A 22,915-nucleotide genomic window follows, 5' to 3' on the forward strand; every position below is an offset into this window, starting at 1 on the left:
AAAAACTCTGAAAATAAAAATAGCTAAAATGATAATGGGAAAACCATGTAAACAATAGGAAATTAAAGGTTTTTGATGAAAAGGTGCTTCATAAGATAAAAATTTATAAATATGAGATAGTTTTTCAACTATTTAACTGACCAAGATTCAAAAGTTTGATAAATTATTGGCTATTTTGCAGAAAACAAACTCTCGATGTTGGTATTAATATAAATTAATACAATCTCTACTGAGAACAATTTAGCAAACATTTATTAAAAATTTAAATGAAATATCCTCTTCAACATAATAGTTCTAATTCTAGATAGTTAATCCTAAAGATGCTGACTGTACTATTAAGTAGCAAATAATTAGAAATAAAACTCTCCTCCACAAAAGCTCAATTCATTAAGTATGGTATACATCTATATATAAGAATATCCTGTAAATGTTTAAAAGAATGAGTTTTAAATACTGATATGGTGTGTTCTCCAAGATATACTGAGAGAAAAAGCACCTATTAAATAACATTGTATGAATTATCTCTAAAGATACAAAATTTAAAAGTTCAAAAAGGGTAATGATATATCATGACAGATTTTAATTACTTTTTTTCTTTTTTTTTTGAAACAGAGTCTTGCTTAGTCATTAGTCACCGAGGCTAAAGTGCAGTGGCGTGATCTTGGCTCACTGCAACCTCCACCTCCTGGGTTCAAGCAATTCTCCTGCCTCAGCCTCCTGAGTAGCTGGGATTGTAATCCCATGGTGCCCGACACCATGGCTAGCTAATTTCTTTTGTATTTTTAGTAGAGATGGGGTTTCATCATGTTGGCCAGGCTGGTCTCGTACTCCTGACCTCAGGTGATCCACCTGCCTCATCCTCTCAAAGTGCTGGAATTACAGGTGTAAGCCATCATGCCCAGCCTTAATTACATGTTCTTAAAAATTAACAATAAATGTATACAAACATTTTTAAAAACATAAAAGGGTATACCATGAAAAGTGTACAGAAAGGCTGGGCATGGTAGATTCATGCCTGTAATCCCAGCACTTTCAGAGGCTGAGGTGGGTGGATCACCTGAGCTCAGGAGTTCAAGACCAGCCTGCCCAACATGGTGAGACCCCATCTCTACTAAAAGCACAAAAATTAGGCAGGCATAGTGGCACATGCCTGTAATTCCAGCAGCTCAGGAGGTTGAGGCAGGAGAATTGCTTGAACCTGGGAGGCAGAGGTTGCAGTGAACTGAAATCATCCCACCGCACTCCAGCCTGGGCAAGAGAGTGAGCCTCTGTCTCAAAACAAAAAACAAAAAACAAAAAACAAAAACAAAATTAACTCTGTGGTTTATTTCTGTTAATGGCAACCCTGCAGAAAAGCTAAACTTAGAATATGTCTCAAAGTCATCTCTGTCTGATTCCTTAATGAAGGCTCTCTTCAAATATAGCACCCTTTGTCTTCTGAATGTAGGTATAGCTATGGCTGTAGAACAGACCATGCAATTTTCCATCTAGGATTCCTTACAACCACAAGGACAATTGCTACAGTGAAAGCCAGAGAACTAGCTCAGTTTTGACTTCATTACTAGGATTAGTCTACCTGGGAGTGTGCTGGCTTTGATATTTTCTGTCTATATCTAAGGGGGAAGCTGCTTCATTACTAGCTATTAAGATAAGATAAATAGGGGCCTAAAAATAGTCCTAGGTCAAACACCATTATGATTAACTCAACTTTCAAAACCATTCACCTAATGTAGGATTTGTTAAGTCTTCTTCAAAATTAGCAAGAAATACAACTAATGCATAACATGTCCTGATGAATTAAAGACTGATCCAAAAATAACTGAAATTTCTCTTCCATTTGCTCTCTTCTTTGACAATCCTATCAGTCTATGCTCTAAGCTCATCCTTGACTTCCAAAAACTGCCAGATATTGTAGACACCGTGAAGAATAAGATGTAGTACCTTTTCTCTAATGAAAGAGGAAAGACAGATAAAAACAATATATAAACAATAAACATAATATAATGTGAAAAGCTATGTATACAAGTAAGTAGAGAGGCCGGGCACGGTGGCTCATGCCTACAATCCCAGCACTTTGGGAGGCCAAGGCAGGCAGAACATGAGGTCAGGAGTTCGAGACCAGCCTGGCCAATGTGGGAAAACCCCATCTCTACTAAAAATACAAAAGCTAGGAGTGGTGGCACACGCCTGTAGTCATAGCTACTTGGAAGGCTGAGGCAGAAGAATTGCTTGAAACCGGGAGGCAGAGGGTGCAGTGAGCTGAGATCGTGCCACTGTACTCCAGCCTGCCTGGGAGACAGTGAGACTCTGTCTCAAAAAAAGAAAAAAAATAAGTAGAGAGCAGCTTCAACGAGGGGAAATTATGTAGATGGGGGTGGTGAATAAGAAGGCTGGGTGGAGGCCAGGTGTGATGGCTCAGGCCTGTAATCCCAGCACTTTGGGAGGTCAAAGTGGGGAGACTGGTTGAACCCAGGAGTTGGAGACCACCCTGGGCAAAATTGTGAGACCTCATCTCTGCAAAAAAATAAAAGGCTGGGGAGTGGTGGCTTATACCTGTAATCCCAGCACTTCGGGAGGCCAAGGTGAGCAGATCACTTGAGGCCAGGGAGACCAGCCTGGCCAATATGGTGAAACTCTGTCTCTACTAAAAATACAAAAATTAGCAGGGTATGGTGCCACAGGCCTGTAATCCCAACTACTCAGGTGGCTCAGGCTCAAGAATCACTTGCACCTGGGTAGCAGTGTTGCAGTGAGCTGAGATCGTACCACTGCACTCCAGCCTGGGCAGCAGAGCAAGACTGTCTCAAAAACAAACAAAAAAAAGAATATGTAAAGACGAGAAAAATATGACATTAAGTGGAAATACACATGCACATACACAAAATGCCATGATGGCATCCATATGAAAATATATACGAATATGGGCAAAAGTGCCAAATAATATGCAAAAAAGAAATACAATCAAAGCTGGGCGTGGTGGCTCATGCCTGTAATCCCAGCACTTTGGAAGGCCAAGGTGAGCAGATTACACGGTCAAGAGATCGAGACCATCCCGGCCGTCACAGTGAAACTCTGTCTCTACTAAAAATACAAAAATTAGCTGGGTGTGGTGGCGTGCGCCTGTAGTCCCAGCTACTCGGGAGGCTGAGGCAGAAGACTCGCTTGAACCCAGGAGGTGGATGTTGCAGTGAGCCACTATCATGCCACTGCACTCCAGCCTGTCTCAAAAAAAAAGAAATACAATCACAGACACATAGCTAATATTTTTTCTTTTTCTCTTTTTTTTTTTTAACATGAATAATGGAAGCACTGTGGTTTGTAGACACACAGCTAATTTTTAAAAAAATATTAAATATTTTTATTATATATTTTTAAACATACAGAAGATAGAAAAAAATAGTACAATGAATAGCCATATATATATCAGTTGGATTTGGTAACATTTTGCCACATACATTTTGCTAAACCATTTTAAACATTTTACGAGACATCTAACACTTCATTCCTAAATGCTTAACTACGTAAATTAAAAGTCTTTTATAAACTACAACACCCTTCTCACAGCTCATAAAATTAGCAATAATTATCCAATATCATTCGAAATCTAGTCCATATTCAAATTTTCTCAACTGCCTCACCAGTGTGCCGCCCCCACACCCACACCCACCCTAGTCTTTTACAATGGTTTTTCAAAATAGGGTCCAATAAAAAATTTCACATTGCATTTGGTTATTACATAACTTTTACTCTAGAAGAGTTACCCATTCCACTTCCTTTTTTCTTTCCCAACACTGATATTTTGAAGAAATGGGGCCAGTTATCTTCTGTAACGTTTCACATTCCAGATCTGTCTGATCGTTTCTTCAGTGGTGTCATTTACTGCTGGTCTGTGCCACATTTCCTGCAAATGAGAAATTACAACCAGAGGCTTGACAAATTCCAGTGAAACAAAACAAAACAAAAAAGACAAATTCCAGTGAAACCATGTCTTCTGTGGACACCAGTTAAAATTAACTAGAGCACTTCGTATATCATAAAGCGTACAGTGCAGTATGCCTAGGTCATCCTGTATCACAATCAAAAAACATGTCTGGTTATCTGCCTACTAGTGATAGAAAATGGCATCATATCCTAAAGCTCTCTTCATTGTGAAAGTATGTTTTTCGCCACACAACCAATCAGTATTTGGTGAGCCGATACTTTGACACCATTAGAATTCTAGTAGGGATGCATATTAACCTTTTATCTAATAGTTGTGGCATCAAAATGTCTTTAATACTGTTTTACATTAATCTTTCAACTTTTTAACATTTCAACTTTTTTAATGCTCTAAAACATTTGTTTTCCACAAACCATAAAGTTTTACAAAAATTAACTTTCATAATGTTGGCAGACTTACTCCTTAATTTAAGGAATGTGAGCACCTCCCTTCTTTTTGGTTTTGTCTGAAACCCTGTAAGGAAATCAAAGTTAGAAGAACAGCATATACATTTTATACAGATGTTAATAAGTATTTTGTTTCACAAGACATTTTACTTATTTTATTCAATAAAATATCAGAAAATAAGTTTATAGTCTTTTAATGTGCTTTAAAAATTATCCCAAAGTAAACAATTGTTAGGCTGCAGTTAAGTTTTTCTTGCACTGGTGGCTCATGGCTACAATCCCACGACTTTGGGAACTTGAGGTAGGGGGGATCACTTGAGACCTGGAATTTGACACCACCCTGGGCAACATAATGAGACTCTGTCTCTACAAAAAATTAAAAAATCAGGCCAAGCATGGTAGCACAGGCTGGGCGCAGTTGCTCATGTCTGTAATCCTAGCACTTTGGGAGGCCAAGACAGGTGGATCACCTGCAGTCAGGAGTTTGAGACCAGCCTGGCCAACATGGCAAAATCCCGTCTCTATTAACAGTACAAAAAATTAGCTGGGCATGGTGGTGGGCATCTACAATCCCTGCTACTCAGGAGGCCGAGGCAGGAGAATTGCTTGAACCCAGGAAGCAGAGGTTGCAGTAAGCCGAGATTGTGCCATTGCACTCCAGCCTAGATGACAGAGCAAGATGCTGTCTCAAAATAAAAGTAGCTCACGCTTGTAATCCCAGTACTTAGGAAGGCTGAGGTGGGTGGATCATCTGAGGTCATGAGTTCGAGACCGGCCTGGCCAAGATGGTAAAACCCCGTCTTTACTAAAAATACAAAAATTAGCTGGGTATGGTGGCCAGTGCCTGTAATCCCAACTACTCAGGAGGCTGAGGCAGGAGAATTGCTTGAACCCAGGAGGTGGAGGCTGCAAAAAGCTGCGACTGGGCCACTGCACTCTTGCCTGGGTAACAGAGCGATACTCCATCTAAAAATAAAAATAAATAAATAAATAAAAATTAGCCAGGTGGAGTGGCATATCCCTGTAGTCCCAGCTACTTGGGAAACTGAGGTGAGAGGACTGCATGAGTCCTAGAGGTCAAGGCTGCAGTGAACTGTGAATGTGCCCTTGTACTTCAGCCTGAGTGACAAGAGTGAGACCCAGTCTCTAAATATAAAATTCAAATTTAAAAAATTCAAAAAATATTTTTTCTTTCAATATGTCCAATGATATTCCTGAGCCCACTTACACCTTATTTTCATCAAATAAAATATATGACCTTGTGAGAGGAAGACATTTATTTCCTGCCTGTTGCTTGCTGGTAGAAAAAGTAAAATAGCAAGAAGCTGAAGTCAGTAGTCAGGCAACTAGTTGACGCCAGTGGCCTTGCTGCAGAGAGGCCTGAGGGCTGGGAGAATAACTCCCCTTCTGTAACAGGTGCCTATGTTATCTATAAACCCTGAGAATGCAGCAGAGGAATGTTCTTCCTCTGACCCAGGAACCTGCCTCCAGCCCTGTCCTCCATGTTTGCAGAGTCCAGACCCCCACTTAGAGTTGCATCTGCCACCAAGTGATTTACTGCCTTTGTTCAGCTCCTGTAACCCTTCCCCTTCTTCCCTTCCTGCGCATCCCAAATATAAATTAGCAAATCAATAAAAGCCGAAGACTGTGAGGTCAGGTGCCCAGCCAACGGGCAATGACACAGTTTCACAGTTCCCCCTTTAGAGTTGTAAGCCCTTAAAAAGGGAAAGAAACTTCTTTTTGGAGAGCTCGGCTTTTGGATGCTTTGGATGCAAGTCTATCAATGCTCCACAGCTGAATAAAGTCTCGTCCTTCCTCACTCAGGTGTCTGAGGGGTTCTGTCAGCGGCTCATCCTGCAACAACCTTAAACTACTTGTGTCATACTCATTTATTAAAATGAGACCATTAAAGACCAGCACTCGCCAAAAAAAAAAAAAAAAAATTAAAGCCAAACAAAAATTAATACTAAAACATCTGTTTTTTTTCTGGTCAGATCTAGCCCAAATGTCCTCTCTCTTCTGGCTTCGATGCCTTCTATCTCTCTGTATGTACACTAGCTTGCAGCAGCTTCCCATTTCATTACTAATTTACAGACCTTAAGATGTATTGAGAGATTTGTTACTAGTGAGTACCACAGTTATAACCTATTTTATGTTATTTCAACAATATTATTCTTAGTTATTTGCATTCTGCTTAGATTTTTAGGATAATAAGATAGAGGTTAAGAGCTGGACTCAGAGCCTATCTCAACCACGTGGCTTCTGAAGAATAAAGGTTAAGAATTGCCAGCATAAGGCAATGACATCTTAAAAATACTGAAGCTGGGCCGGGGAATGGCTCCCACTTGTAGTTGCACCATTCTGGGAGGCCAAGGTGAGAGGATCACTTGAACACAGGAATTCAAGACCAGCCTGGGCAACACAGGGAGACCTCATCTCTACTAAAAATTTAAAAATCAGCTGGACACTGTGGCTTGTGCCTGTAGTCCCACCTACTCAGGAGGCTGAGATGGGAGGATTACTTGAGCCCGGGCATGATTGTGCCACTGCACTTCAGCCTGGGAGACAGAACAAGACCCTGATTCTATTTTTAAAAATGTAAAAAAACAAAAACCAAACCAACAACAAAAAACCACACTTAAGCTGTTGGAAAACCTAACAATCAGCAGTGGTTTGTTCTTTTTGTTTGTTTAGAGACAGCATCTCTCTCCGTTGCCCAGGGTGAAGTACAATTGAGACAGGGTAGGGATGGGACTCAGCGCCTCCTTCTCCTACCCCACCAACGACCTCTACTGCAGGCTGGTGCAAGGGAGGCCCTGTGGCTGGTGGAGACCCCAACCAAACCATCTGGACCACGCACCATAAATCTTACTCAAGGGGCCATACCTACTGATTATGAGGCCTTGAAGCTGCAGCTCCCACTATAAATCTTACTCAAGGGGTTACCCCATCTCCAGCATACACACAAGGCCAGGAGAAGGAACAATCCTTAACCTTAGCTTCATTATAATACTAAAAATCACACCTAGGGTGGAGATGTTAACATGCTAATGCGACACGCCAAGCATGAAGAAGCATGTTATGAAACTGCACAAGTGCTAAAAGTTCCCTGCCTCTACATACCTAAAAGTCACCCTTTTCCCACGACAGCCTCTTACAAACTGCCTTTCCAACTCCCTCTGGGGAGTCAGCCAGAGAATTGTCTCTCTCTTGTGCTGCCTCCCTTATACCTGGGCATATGCTCCAAGAAAGCCTTATTTAGGAAAATTCCTTTGGCCTCACAATTTCTATTGTATTGAGAGCCGAACGACACATGGTCAGTAACACAATGGTGTGATCATAGCTCACTGTAGCCTTGAATTCCTGGGCTCAGGGAATCCTCCTGCCTCAGCCTCCCAAATAGCTAGGATAACAGGTGCATGTCACTATGCCCAGCTAATTTTTTAAAAAACTGTTTGTAGACACAGGCTCTCGACATGTTGCCCAGGCACATCTCCAACTCCTGGATTCAAGCAATCACGTCACCTCAGCCTCCCAAAGCACTGGGGTTACATGGGTAAGCCACTGTGCCCAGCCGGCTTATTTTTTTTAACGATAAAAATTCCAAGAGATGCCAGGCATGGTGGCTCACGCCTGTAATCTCAGCACTTTGGGAGGCCGAGGGGGGCAGATCACCTGAGGTCAGGAGTTCAAGACCAGCCTGGCCAACATGGTGAAACCCTGTCTTTAAAAAAATAAAAAATAATTGGCCGGGCGCGGTGGCTCAAGCCTGTAATCCCAGCACTTTGGGAGGCCGAGGCGGGTGGATCACGAGGTCAAGAGATCGAGACCATCCTGGTCAACATAGTGAAACCCCGTCTCTACTAATACAAAAAAAAAATTAGCTAGGCACGGTGGCACGTGCCGGTAATCCCAGCTACTCAGGAGGCTGAGGCAGGAGAATTGCCTGAACCCAGGAGGCGGAGGTTGCGGTGAGCCGAGATCGTGCCATTGCACTCCAGCCTGGGTATCAAGAGCGAAACTCCGTCTCAAAAAAAATAAATAAATAAATAAAATAAATAAAAAATAAAAATAAAAATAAATAAATAAATAAAATTCCAAGAGACAAAAATGCAGGCTAAGGAAACTGGAATTTCCTAACATTTCCGAACTGAAGTTCATATGTTTATATTTTAATTAATTAATTTTAATGACTATGCAGAACATACTTCTAAAAATAAGGATCATTTCTCTAGTTAGCCAGAATTTGTAGCAAATATTCTGGAGAAGGCTCTGCCCAACAATTGCTGCTCAAACTCAGGTAAAAGAAACAGAAACATCTGGATGTTATTGGTCAAGAGGCTCACACCTGTAACCCCAGCACTTTGGGAGGCTGAGGTGGGCAGATCACTTGAGCTCAGGAGTTTGAGACCAGCCTGGGAAACATGGTGAAACCCCATATCTACAATAAAAAAATACAAAAATTAGCCACGCATGGCACATGCCTGTAGTCCCAGCTACTCAGGAGGCTGAGCTGGGAGGATTGCTTGAGCCCAGGAGGCGGAGGCTGCAGTGAGCCAAAATCACACCACTGCACTCCAGCCTGGATGACAGAGTGAGACCCTGAGACAGAGTGAGACCCTGTCTCAAAAAAAAAAAAAAAAGCCACCTGACTTTTCAGTAAGTCTACTGAAAAACTCACTAGGTTTTAATAACAGTACTATCAAGTGCCTGAAACAGGAATATTTAAGTACAATTTAACTCTAATTTTTCATCCATGTCATCCTTCAACTATATTCTAACACATAAGTGCATTCATATTTTTAAACTGTTGCTAGAACCATCAATAATAAGATCCATAACTATCAAGAGCTATGGTAAAATAGGCATTTTCAAATTGTACAGGTGGCAATGCATATAGGAAGAATTTTGGAAAGCCAGTTGTCAGTATGTATCAAAAGCTATTAAAATGTTTACACTTTTTTTTACCTGATCATTTCTTAGCCATAAGGAAATAATCTACACAAAACTTTATATATATAAATGGATATCTAATTATCAGCGTTAAACCTTTTTAATGTTCAACATTTGGCAAAATACCAACTTATTCTGAACTAAGTTTATTAGGAACTAGGCACTGTTCTAAATGCCACAGATACAAGATACAAGGACTACAAGACAGACAGGGTCCCTGCTCTCATGGCACTTACATTCTACTGGGCATAAACAGATAAAACAGGCAAGAAAAATTATATTAGGGAATGACAAATGATATACAGAGAATCTAAGTGGGGTAAAGTGATAGAAAATGATGGGTTATCACTTCCAGACTGAAGAGGGAAGGTAAAATTTAAGGTGATATCTGAATGGCAAGAAGCCAAACAAGTGAAATCTGAGGTAGGGTCTCCAGATGAAAGAACAGTGAGTGCTAAGGCCCTGAAGAAGCTATAAACCAGGTACATAAGAGGAAGAAAAGAGGCCAGTGTTGCTGGAGCAGAGGAAGAGAGATCATGAAATGAGATTTAGGTAAAGAAACACAACATGTTATACTTTGCAAACCAGGGTAAAAGGTTTGGATTTTAACCCAAGTGTTACTGGAAGCTATTGGAGGGTCTTTTAAACGAAGAAATGGGATCTACTTTACATTTTAAAATATCACTCTAGCTTCTGTATGAAAAATAAATTTAGCAGGGTGAGACATGAGATTTGGGAACTACTGTAGTAAGTTAAGAGATTATGATGATGTCCTATTATCCAGAAAATATAAAGAGCTATTAATACCCAACAATAAAGACAAACAACCCAATTAAAAAATAAGCAAAAGATTTGAAAAGACATTTCTGCAAAGAAGATATATAAATGACCAGCAGGCTTATGAAAAGATGCAACATCATTCAGTAATTAGGAAATGCAAATCAATGCCACAGTAAGGTACCATTTCACACCTACTAGGATGGCTATAATCAGAGACAATAACAACTGCTGAAGAGAATGTAGAGAATGAAGAACCCTTAGACACTGTTGGAAATGTAAAATGGTGCAGCCATTTCAGAAAACGGTTTCAAAGTTCCTCAAAGAGTTAAACATGGAGTTGGCCTAAGAGCCTACAATTATACTCCTAGTTGCATATCCAAGAGAACTGAAAACATGCCCGTACAAAATTCAGCACACAAACATTCTTAACAGCATTATTTATCATAACCCAAAGAGGAAACAACCCAAATCCCTTTCTGGATAAACAAATTATTGCATGTCTATATGATGAAATATTATTCAGCAACAAAAGATATGAAGTACAGATATATGGCTTCAATATGGATGAACCTCGAGAAACTTATGCTAAGTAAAAGAATCCAGGTATAAATGGCCACATATTGTAAAATTCCATTTATATAAAATGTACAGAATAGGCAAATCCATAGAAAGCAAATTAGCGGTTGTCAGGAGCTGGGAGGAGAAGATATTAGGGAGTAAATTCTAAGGTGTATAGGGTTTCTTTCTGGGTAATGAAAATATTCTGGACTGGGCATGGTGAAGAAGGGGCCTTGCTGAGCCCAGGAGTTTGAGGCTGCAGTGAGATATGATCATGTCACAGTATTCCAGCCTCAGTGGCAGAGCAAGAGCCTGTCTCAAAAAACAAAACAAAACAAAACAAAAAACCAAAACTAAAACCACCACCACCAACAACAAAAAACAGTGCAAACAAATGTTCAAAGCCACATTATTCATTATAGCCCAAAAATAAAAACGACCCAAATGTCCATGAACTGGTCAATGGATAAAATGTGAAATAACCAAACAATGGAATATTCATCAATAAGAAGGACTGAAGTACTGATGCATGCTACAGCATGGATGAATCTTGAAAATAGTATGCTAAGTAAAAGAAGCCAAGCACAAAAGACCACAAATAGTATAATTCCATTTACATTTAATGTCCAAAATAGACAAATTCACAGAGACAGAAAGCATAGGGCCAGGCACAGTGGCTCACACCTGTAATCCCAGCACTTTGGGAGGCCAAGGTGGGCAGACGACTTGAGGTCAGGAGTTTGAGACCAGCCTGGCCAACATGGTGAAACCCCGCTTCTGCTAAAAATATAAAAACTAGCTGGGCATGGTGGCAGGCACCCTGTAATCTCAGCTACCTGGGAGGCCGAGGCATGGGAACTGCTTGAACCTGGGAGGTGGAGGTTGAGGTGAGCCGAGATAGCATCATTAGACTCCAGCGTGGGTGACAGAGTGAGACTCCATGTCAAAATTTAAAAAAGAGACAAAGGCCAGGCGCAGTGGCTCACGCCTGTAATCCCAGCACTTTGGGAGGCCAAGGCAGGTGGATTGCGTGGTCAGGAGATCAAGAGCATCCTGGCCACCACAGTGAAACCCCAATCTCAACAAAAAATACAAAAATGAGCCAGTCATGGTGGTGTGCGCCTGTAATCCCAGTTACTCAGGAGTCTGAGGCAGGAGAATTGCTTTTACCCAGGGAGCAAAGGTTGCAGTGAGCCAGATCGTGCCACTGCACTCCAGCCTGGGTGAAAGAGAGAGACTCCATCTCAAAAAAAAAAAAAGAGAGAGAGAGAGAGACAGAAAGTGTACTGACTCTCGAGGGCTGTGGAAAATGAGGGTAACAGGGTTTCTTTTTGGGGTGATGAAAATGTTCTAAAATTGTAGTGACGGCTGCATAACTGTGAAAACCAAAACCACCGACATGTATACTTTCAAAGGTAAACTGCACACCATGTGAATTATATCTCAAGAAAGCTATTTAGAACATAAATTATGCCGATACTTTATATATACATTATATATTTTTTCAAATATTTCATAATTTAAAAACCACAAAAGTTTAGAGAGTTATAACTGATCTCAAAACAAATTACAAGCTACTGATTTGTTACTTTTTGGTCATTAAAATGAGGAATTCATAATACATACAAATATACCAAGGTTTTACCACAACAACTGAAGAGAGACTTTTTTTTCCCTCAGAGTCTCACTCTGTTGGCCAGGCTGGAGTGCAGAGATACAATCTTGGCTCACTGTAGCCTCTGCCTCCGAGGTTCAAGTGATTCTCCTGCCTCAGTCTTCCAAGTAGCTGGGATTATAGCTGCCTGTCACCACACTGGGCTAAGTTTTATATATTTAGTAGAGACGGGGTGTCACTAAATATATGGCCAGGCTAGTCTTAAACTCCTGACCTCAAGTGATCCACCTGCCTTGATCTCCCAAAGTACTGGGATTATAGGTGTGACCCACTGTGCCAGGCCTTTTCCTTTCTCTTTTGAGATGGAGTCTCGCTGTCACCCAGGCTGGAGTGCAGTGGTGCAATCTCGACTCACTGCAACTTCTGCCTCTCAGGATCAAGCAACTGTCCTGACTCAGTTTCTCAAGTAGCTGGGATTACAGGTGTGCGCCACTACGCTAGGCTAAATTCTTTTTTGTATTTGTAGTAGAGACAGGGTTTCATCATGTTGACTAGGCTGGTCTCGAACTCCTGACCTCAAGTGATCTGCCTGCCTTGGCCTCACAAAGTGTTGGGATTACAGGTGTGAGCCACCAAACCTGGCCTTAACTTTTAAATAAAAATATTAATGGGGGCACACACAGATGATACATTTAAAAACTTACACCTGCTGGGCATGATGGCTCACACCTGTAATCCCAGCACTTTGGGAGGCAGAGGTAGGTGATCACCTGAGGTCAAGAGTTTGAGACTAGCCTGACCAACATGGTGAAACCCCATCTCTACTAAAAATACAAAATTAGCCAGGTGTGGTAGCACATGCCTGTAATCCTAGCTACTTGGGAGGCTGAGGCAGGAGAACTGCTTGAGTCTGGGGGGGCGGAGGTTGCAGTGAGCCGAGATCACATCATTGCACTCCAGCCTGGGTACCAAGAGCAAAACTCCATCTCAAAAATAAATAAATAAAATAAAAATAAAAACTTACACCTTTTAGTCGGTTGTTTCTTCTGCATTAATTTACTAAAAATTCAAGTGTCTACAATATCACATCATAATTTTAGCAGGGCATAAGAGCTTCCTTTTAAAAATAATTTTAAATGTTTTGACTAAAATATAATAGAACTTGTCTGTAGGAGACTAATGTATAAAGTGACAAGTTTGAAGCCACAGGCCCCAAGGTTCAATATGGTACATATTACCCCAGATCTTTGTGCACAAAAATAATTTCACTTTTATTTTACGAAAAATTATCCCATCTTTTCCATCCCCTACAATCAATCTCAAATGAAAGCAGAGATTAAAAAATTATTTAGAAAAAGAATTTAAATATATTGTTAGATTATATATAATCAAAATGACCAAAGAAAACCATGAAAGCTTTTTAAAATTAACTACAATTATACTAAGGGACAATGCAAGAGTAATTTAAGCCTCAGACAGATAGTTGTATTTTTTATTTTGATTTTTTACTAATATAAAGAGAGAAGCAAGTAGTATTTTTTTTTTTTTTTTTTTTTTGAGACGGAGTTTCGCTCTTGTTACCCAGGCTGGAGCGCAATGGCGCGATCTCGGCTCACCGCAATCTCCGCCTCCTGGGTTCAGGCAATTCTCCTGCCTCAGCCTCCTGAGTAGCTGGGATTACAGGCACGCGCCACCGTGCCCAGCTAATTTTTTTTTTTTTTGTATTAGTAGAGACGGGGTTTCACCATGTTGACCAGGATGGTCTCGATCTCTTGACCTCGTGATCCACCCGCCTCGGCCTCCCAAAGTGCTGGGATTACAGGCTTGAGCCACCGCGCCCAGCGCAAGTAGTATTTTATAAATTTACAAAACAAAGTCACATAACTACAAAACATTGTTAGGAAAAGATGCTAAGCATCTTACTTACCATATAATAGCCAGTATGATAGCCACTCATGTACCACGAGATTAACATACTTCCCAAAGCATCAGCATCATCAAAAGAATCTGGACATATGGGAGGTGGTGGGGGAATTATCTGGAGACAGAAAAAGGTATATTTTATATCCAGTAAACAAAAAAGTAAAGTCTGGAGATTTATATTATATAGCGAATGCTGGATATTAAGTGTATGTTTGCTTAGATCATCTTCTACTTAAATTTCTTTCTTTTTTTCCCCTAAACAAAGATGTGGTCTTGCTAAATTGCCCAGACAGGTCTCAAACTCCTGAATTCAAGTGATCCTCCTGCCTCGGCCTTCTAAAGTGCTGGGATTACAGGCATGAGTCACTGCACCCAGCCTTAAATTTCTTAATGTATCTAGCATTTGGAGAAAGCCAACCAGTAACAACAAAAGACCAACAAAATTAAATTAAACAAGGATCAACTAACAGTGACATAAAATGTTTAAACATTTTTATTTCATTAGACTATATATCTGTTCTACTACGAAGCTATGAGTAAAAAAATCAAGTACAAATGCTTTCATGCTTTTCCTCAACACACATGTGCACATACACACATACATGCACACAAAGAGCTCACACAGCATTTCAAGGGCCATTTTAAGTAAAGGCCTTGGGTAGAACATCTGTCCTAACCCCACCCCAATACACAGTATGTCAAAAAGTATCTTTGTATCTATTGTTAATACCTAAAAATTTACCGTTAGAAATCCAGTTTACAGCCAGGTGCGGTAGCTCATGTCTGTAATCCCAGAACTCTGGGAGGCTGAGGCAGGTGGATCACCTGAGGTCAGGAGTTGAAGACCAGCCTGGCCAACAGGGTGAAAACTCTGTCTCTACTAATAATACAAAAGTTAGCTGAGTGTGGTGATGCACACCTGTAGTCCCAGCTACTCGTGAGGCTGAGACAGGAGAATCGCTTGAACCTAGAGGCAGAGACTGAGCCAAGATCACACCACTGTACACCATCCAGGGGAACAAGGGCAAAACTGCCTCAAAAAAAAAAAAAAGAAATCCAGTTTACATCAGAAACTAACATCCAACTATACCTAGAAGGACAAATACTAAAATACTAATCCCTTATATATGGTATAATTAAATCCTTTCTAACAGGAACCTCCCTATAGAATAGATACCAACTTCTGCCAGGAAAGAAGCTGGCAACACAGAGCCTAGAGTTGGCACTACAAGAACACTGCATTTAGGTAACAGAAAAGAATTAAAAACACATACACAAATAACCCAGAGGTTTAGTTCAAATTTCTACCCATTAGAATCTGGCCCTAGGGATGGTCTACAATGACATTTTCCAATCCTCTATTCTGCTAAATATCAAATTGAACGTGAAAGCAAAATCTAATATATACATGCTTTTTTACTTACTGGTGGTCCAGAAGGAAATGGAGGCAAGCAGTGTGGTAGAAAGGGAGGTGGTGGAGGTGGTGGTGGTGGTGGTGGTGGCGGTGCATTGAATTTTAGACCTGGCTATAAGGAATAGTTCAAAGGAAAATTAATTTACCCATTTCAATATGAAGCAAATAAAAATGATTAAAAATCAAAAGAATAAAAATACCCAGAATAATATGTGTACTATACGTATAAAAAAGATAAAGTGAAATTTCATGCACCAAATCCTGAAGTCAAACAGACTCATAATTCAAATGACAACCCCTAGATTTTTCTCATTTCCTTTCTAGGTAGACATTAAGGAAGTAAAACAAAATAAGAGTGGTAATTACCTAATAAATCAGACACAGTCTATTTAGCAAGGTTATTTCAATCATAAAAGACTATACTCCCAATTTCATTAACTAAATTATATAATGTTTTTATGGAAACCAGTTTAGCTGTATAAGCTAACTTAGAGTACATATTGTGAAAACTAGCAAATCTCACACCTTATAAAAATCAGCCCCGAGACCAAAGAAGCATAATATATACATTCTAAGAGGATTTATCATTTTAGATTCAAGAAACTATATAACATGATGTCAGCCTCAATAAGAAAGTTATCACAGAAAATCTTAAGAAAAACTTTAGATGAATCATGCTTGATTTTAAAAAATGATTGCCTAGGCCAGGCATCTGTAATCCCAGCACTTTGGGAGGCCAAGGTGGGCAGATCACTTGAGGTCAGAAGTTCGAGACCAGCCTGGCCAACATGGTGAAGCCCCACCTCTATTAAAAATACAAAATTAGCCGGATGTGGTGGTGGGGCACTTGCAATCCCAGCTACTCGGGAGGTTGAGGCAGGAGAATTGCTTCAACCTAGAAGGTGGAGGTTGCAGTGAACCAAGAATGTGCTATTGCACTCCAGCCTGGGCGACAGAGCAACACTCTGTCTCAAAAAAAAAAAAAAAAAAAATTATTGCCTAAATACCATTCCCTCCACAGAAGAAATCGCTGGTTTACACAAAAGAACTGGAAAGGGACAAGCCCTTAGGTTCCATGACATAATCTAACCTATAATACAAATCTTTTTAGAACCAGTTTTTTTTTTTTTAAACAGATGTTCAGTGTTTTCTCATAATAGACCTAGTTTCTGTTACTTATAATCAAAGGATCATAAATGAAAACAATAGTTACATTTGAACTCTACAAAACAATCTGAGAGCACCACGGGATTGTATGTATATTAGATGTAAATGATGTGTTCTTATTTTACATATCTTATACAGGTGACATGGGAAACAACAGCATGTCATCCAGCTGATGATAAATTATTATACTTTCTAACTTAAATAAGTGTGCTCATTATTAGTCTAATACCTAATACTCCACAAAAGAAGCTGGATAAATCTTTTGCATAAAGTATTTTGTGGCATTCACTGCAGTGTTTTTTTTTTAAAAGAACACATTCACAGTCTAAGGTTTTTTTAAAAAAAAAATAACTATTTTGCATCATTATCTTATTTCATTGTCTTATTTCTTGTGTCTTTACAACATTTAACAAGAGTTACAAAGGTTTCATGGGAGAGCTACAAATTAGTTAATAAAAAGGTTACACGTCCTGATAGTAACTATTTTGTGGGAAACCTTTCATAAGTAGGTTTACCTTTCCTGGTCCCAGTCTTGGCCCTGGCATAGGGGGTGGTGGAGGGAAAAAAGAGTTCCATGGAGTAGCTTTGGACTTGATGTTATCTGATTTATTTCCAGGAGACCTGGAGTTCTCACTTTCATCTGTTGAAACTTGACTTTCATTTTCATTCTTTAAAAAGAAAAAAATATGTAGGTTTTTGTTATAAGGGTGTCATTAAGAAAAACTTAATGCCTCGGTGTATCTAACTGACAACTACTTATGCTGTTTAACAGTTTCTCATCAAGTCTCTGCTTCCAGAAACTGAATTTTTTTTTGTATCCTTACCTCTTGAGTATTCTGTTCTATATTATTAGCTACTTCGGACATTGGGGAAAGTAGGTCAGACAGATTTTGCTCCTCCCTGTTTCCATATCCAGTGTAAACCACAACACAGGTTTCTCTCTTAAAGTCAATTGAAGCAATGGTAGCTGGGTAAATGCCACCGTCTTCTGACCAAATGGCAGAACATTTGTCTCCGATTTTCCACTACAAAAGAAATCAAAGATACATACATGCAAACATTTTTTTTGAAGAGGGTAAACTATCATCTTGTTTTGATCAGTGGGGAGGTGAAGAATAGAGTAGAGATTTGGAAGGCAAAATGATGTAATGAGAAAGGCTTGGGGTCTAAACACATAAATCTGAATTCCAACTCTCTCTTATATAATCATGGACAAGTTTCTGAATCTCTGAGTCTTCGTTTCCCCATCTTATTAGATGGCTATAATATAAGCTACTTCCCATATCTGCTGTGAAGAGCAGGAAGGACAGAAAATGCATATGGTGCCCAGCACTCTGATCTGGCCTAGAGCTCATCAACTATTAGCTCTCTTCCTCCTTGGTAATGATGAAACTAAAGTTGGCTAATGAGACACCAAAATATTCAGTTTTCAGGACTACTGGGTTTTTTTTTTTTTATCTTTTTTTAATTTTTTTTTTTGGAGATGGAATTTCGCTTGTTACCCAGGCTGGAGTGCAATGGCGCAATCTCGGCTCACTGCAACCTCCACCTCCTGGGTTCAGGCAATTCTCCCGCCTCAGCCTCCTGAGTAGCTGGGATTACAGGCACACGCCACCATGCCCAGCTAATTTTTTTGTATTTTTAGTAGAGATGGGGTTTCACCATGTTGACCAGGATGGTCTCGATCGCTTAACCTCGTGATCCACCCGCCTCGGCCTCCCAAAGTGCTGGGATTACAGGCGTGGACTACTGTTTTTAACTAGCAGAAATCATCTACCTAGACTTCTGGGTTCCTTGGAATTAATAGTTCTAGAGTTTTTGAAGAAAAAAGGGAAAAAAAAAATCCATCTCTCAGCTTAAGACATAAAACACTGCTAATTCAGCTTACAGTCGTTGGGTACTCCTCCCAAACAGCATCTCCTTCTACCCGCCTTCCACTCACAAATGGAACGCATATCCTGATTTTAGATTTATCATTCCCATCTAATTCCTTATACTTTCATGACTAACATGTATGTTCCTAAATAGAAAATTTAATAGTTGTTTTTGATGTTTTATAATTGTATGTCAATAGAAACACTGTACTAATCACTAAAGTTAAAGATATTTTACTAACTTTAAATAAGGACTAACAAGATATCCTTCGAAGTTAAATCTCAACATTTTGAAATAACCTGTTTTACAGGAGCTGCAGTATTCTTCTTTTGGTTTTTATTCTTCTTCGCAGGTTTTCTTTTAGGTGTGCTTTTTGGTTTACCTGAAGTTTCACAAATGTCACCATTCTTTAGAGCATGCTATGAAAACAGGAATAAAAATGTACATGTTATAGGGTGGTACCTAAAATAAAAGTCACAACATAACTCAGTTACCACTACAAGCTGGTATCAAGGATCCACCACCTCAGAAAGCATCTATTTCCTTTTGACCACCTCCTACACTATAAAAACTGCTCTGAAAGGCATTATATCTGATTATCAGCTCTAAAGACCCTTTTAATCAAATCTCCTTGCTCTCAACCTCTCTGTAACATTAGGCCCTGTTAATTATTTTGCTTCCTGACATTCATGGCACCTTGGATGTCATAGCAATGTAGGTCCCCAATGCTTTCAGTACTTCTGATCAAGCCTTACACAGGCATTCCCAATAAAAACTGGCCATCCTTTTTTACTTGCTTAAGGCCATCTATTCTTAATACTTTAATTACAACAGTCTGCAAACACACTTCTGACACTATTATCCAGATCTGACTTTGCTGAATCCAACATTTCCAATGATCAATTTTACATCTTCATACCTCAAACTCAACACTACTAAAACTATCGTTTTCCCAAATCAGTTCTTTTCCTTCTTTACTCAGATTACTTCCCCCTGCAACATCACCAAGCCATCCCACATTGAGCCCCATTTCAATCTCTATTTTATAGAACTCTCTTGGTAATTCTTTTTTAGTCGACTTCCAGTTTCAGTGTATATTGAAAAGCACATTTAAAAATCTAGGCCAGGTGCAGCAGCTCATTCCTGTAATCCCAGCACTTTGGGAGGTCAAGGCGGAGGGATCATTTGAGTTCAGGAGTTCCAGGCCAGTCTGGGCAACACAGTGAGACTGACTCTCTACAAAGACTACAAAAATGAGCTGGGTGTGGTGACCCATGCCTGTGGTCCCAACTACTCAGAAAGCTGAGGTAGGAGGACTGTTTGAGCTCATGAGTTGAAGGCTGCAGTGAGGCATAATCGTGCCACAACACTGCAGCCTGGGTGACAGGGCAAGACCCCATCTCAAAAAAAAAAAAAAGTAAAAAAATCTAGAATTCAGCTACAAAGGTGACATAGAGGTCTGATCCTTAGCTCATGTCACAAGAGTAACTATGAGAAAAACATGAACTCAGTATGCTTGGTGCTCTTTATACACTGCATGAGTATATGCTCTGTTTGCTCCAGGTAGCCTGGACTACTGATGACCCATATTTAGTTCTCAGTAAGACTAAACACTTCAGAGAGTGGAGAAGGTGATGATGTTGGCCAACTATTTAAGTGTCTTGTTTGAGCCACAGAACCACACTACACTTCCTAAAAGAACTGTATATTCCTACCCAACAGGAACACTTGACTTCATACCCAACTCATAGGATTTGGGATGATTAGATTAATTTAACATATGCAAAGCATGTAAAGCACTGTCAGCATGCTATAAGTATTAATTGCTGTACTACTGCTATTTATTGTCATCATTTTATTAAATGCTTGTTAAATGTTTAAAATTATAATTCAGACAGTTCTTTTCCTATTAATCTCAATTAGAGGACTTCCACAGTTTGAAACAATATAAAAATACTAAAAATAATACTTTTTTTTTTTTTGAGACAGAGTCTCAATCGCCCAGACTAGAGTGCAGTGGCGCGATCTTGGATCACTGCAATATCTGTCTCCCAGGTTCAAGTGATTATCCTGTCTCAGTGTCCCAAGTAGCTGGGATTACAGGCACATGCCACCACGCCTGGCTAATGTTTGTATTTTTAGTAGACAGAAGTTCACCATGTTGGCCAAGCTGGTCTTGAACTCCTGAGCTCCAGTGACCCACCCGCCTCAGCCTCCCAAAGTGCTGGGACTACAGGAGTGAGCCACCGCACCCAGTCAGGAATAAATGTTTTAAATTTTATTTAAATTGCCTCCACAAAAAGGATGACATATATAGGCTATCAACTTCTCAAGGAAGACACCACCTGATTTAATAACCCATATTACCAACTACTCTTCAAAATGAAAACTGAGTAACATGTACTTTAACACTTTATGTTATCAAGTCTTTTCCAAATGAGTAATAAGAGAAAATAAGAAAACGAGTAACTAAGCAAGCATTTCATACCTTAAATGAAGCCACAGCTTTATCATATGCTTTTATCAATGCTGTATCATCCCAAATGTCAGAATCATCGCTCTGGAAAGGGTAAGAAATAAAAACAACTCATGATCAGGTAGGTTTAATCAGAAAATGTATGTTAGTACCAAGAGTCATCTCAATCCACACATAACCAAATTACACTGAAAATGAATATTTAAAATCCCAAATAAAGCCACAAGAAACTTACCTGCTTAGAGGTTATGTGACTTGACTCCCAAAGCCGGACATAGGTAAATGTTCTAAGAATGAATCCTATCAAGTGAATGCCCCTACAATTTAATTCCTACCCACAGATCATGAGTAGATTTGTTCAAAGCCAGCTACATTTATTTCAATTAAGATCAGATAAAACTTGACTTCATCTAGACTATGGGAATGCTATTGTGACTTCAGAATCTATCATCCAAAGTAACTTTTTGTCTTGAAATTATAATGTTTCTAGATTATAAGGATACAAATTGTTAACAGTGACTAATTTTTGTTTTATTTTCATTATTATTTTTTATTTCCATTTCCCTTTCTTGCTTTCCTGGTACCAATTTTCTGTTTCTTTCCTTTTCTTTTCCTTTCGTTTCTTTCTTTCTTCTCTCCCTCCCTCCCTCCTTTCTTTCTTCCTTCCTTCCTTCCTTCATTTCCACCACACCTGGAAATATTTTTATCCAGACATGGTGGTTCATGCCTGTAATCCCAACTAACTGGGAGGCTGAGGCAGGAGAATTACATGAGCCCAGGAGTTGGAGGTTGCAGTAAGCTATGATCATCCCACTGCCCTCTAGCCTGGGTGACAAAGGGAGACCCTGTCTAACAACAACAACAGCAACAACAAAATAATAATAATAATAATAATAATAAAAGTCACTGTGAGATAGATGGAAATATGTTACTTTCCAGAGATACGATCTAACTAGGGATTTATGTCATATAAGACAAAACAAAAAACAGTATTAAGCAATTCTGAACAAACATCAAAATGTGAAATATAAACAGTAAGTATTTTAATTGAAAAGGAAAGAAATTTAATGTATACTGAATGATCATATGGAGGAAACAGGCCTAAGAAATAAAAACCAACAGGATTTGGGCCAGGCACGGTGGCTCATGCTTGTAATTCCAGCATTTTTGGGAGGCCGAGGCAGGCGAATCGCTTGAGTCTGGGAGTTCGAGACCAGCCTGGGCAATATGGTAAGAAGCTCATGTCTACTAAAAATACAAAAATTTAGCTGGGCATGGTGGCACATGCCTGTAGTCCCAGCTACTTGTGGGGCTGAGGTGAGAGGGTCATTTGAGCCCAGGAAGTCGAGGATGCAGTGAGTAGAGATGGAGCCACTGCACTCCAGCCTGGGTAACAAATTGAGACCTTGTCTCAAAACAACAACAACAAAACAAAAAAACAATAGGATTTGCATAGGTAGACAAAACAATGCATTCCAACTACAGCATGAACAACAACAAAGAGGCATGGAAGCAAAATCAAACACACTAACTATAAGAATGCACTTATGTGAGGTAACTAAAGGAGTCAAATTCATAGAACTAGAAAGAATGATGATTAACAAGGGTTAAGTGGAAGGAGAAATGGGGATATGCTAATGGGTAGTTTTAGGTTGCAAGATGAAAAAGTTCTGAAGATCTGTGGCAAAACAATATGAAAATACTTAATGTTACTGAACTGTATACTTAAAAATGGCTAAAATGACCATTTTTTTTTTACTTCAATAAA

The 22,915-nt window shown here is 39.5% G+C and overlaps 1 protein-coding gene across 2 annotated transcripts in view; it reads right to left on the reverse strand.

The window, feature by feature from the left end:
- Positions 1-234: 234 nt before the first annotated feature.
- Positions 235-22,915, reverse strand: part of LOC105723933 (survival motor neuron protein) — a 45,135-nt gene continuing 22,454 nt past the window's right edge. For both annotated transcript variants that reach the window (XM_012462199.2, XM_012462198.2), the window contains exons 2-9: positions 21,160-21,231; positions 18,971-19,090; positions 17,621-17,821; positions 17,312-17,464; positions 15,640-15,741; positions 14,220-14,330; positions 4,400-4,453; positions 235-3,901 (exon numbers count right to left, since the gene is read on the reverse strand). In XM_012462199.2, the coding sequence (XP_012317622.2) occupies positions 4,403-4,453; positions 14,220-14,330; positions 15,640-15,741; positions 17,312-17,464; positions 17,621-17,821; positions 18,971-19,090; positions 21,160-21,231 (810 nt within the window). In that variant the 3' untranslated portion in view covers positions 235-3,901; positions 4,400-4,402. The remainder of the gene's footprint in view (positions 3,902-4,399; positions 4,454-14,219; positions 14,331-15,639; positions 15,742-17,311; positions 17,465-17,620; positions 17,822-18,970; positions 19,091-21,159; positions 21,232-22,915) is intronic.

The sequence above is a fragment of the Aotus nancymaae genome, unplaced genomic scaffold, assembly GCF_030222135.1.
Source record: "Aotus nancymaae isolate 86718 unplaced genomic scaffold, 86718_ANA_hifiasm-v0.15.2.pri h1tg000014l, whole genome shotgun sequence".
Taxonomy (NCBI): Eukaryota; Metazoa; Chordata; class Mammalia; order Primates; family Aotidae; genus Aotus; species Aotus nancymaae.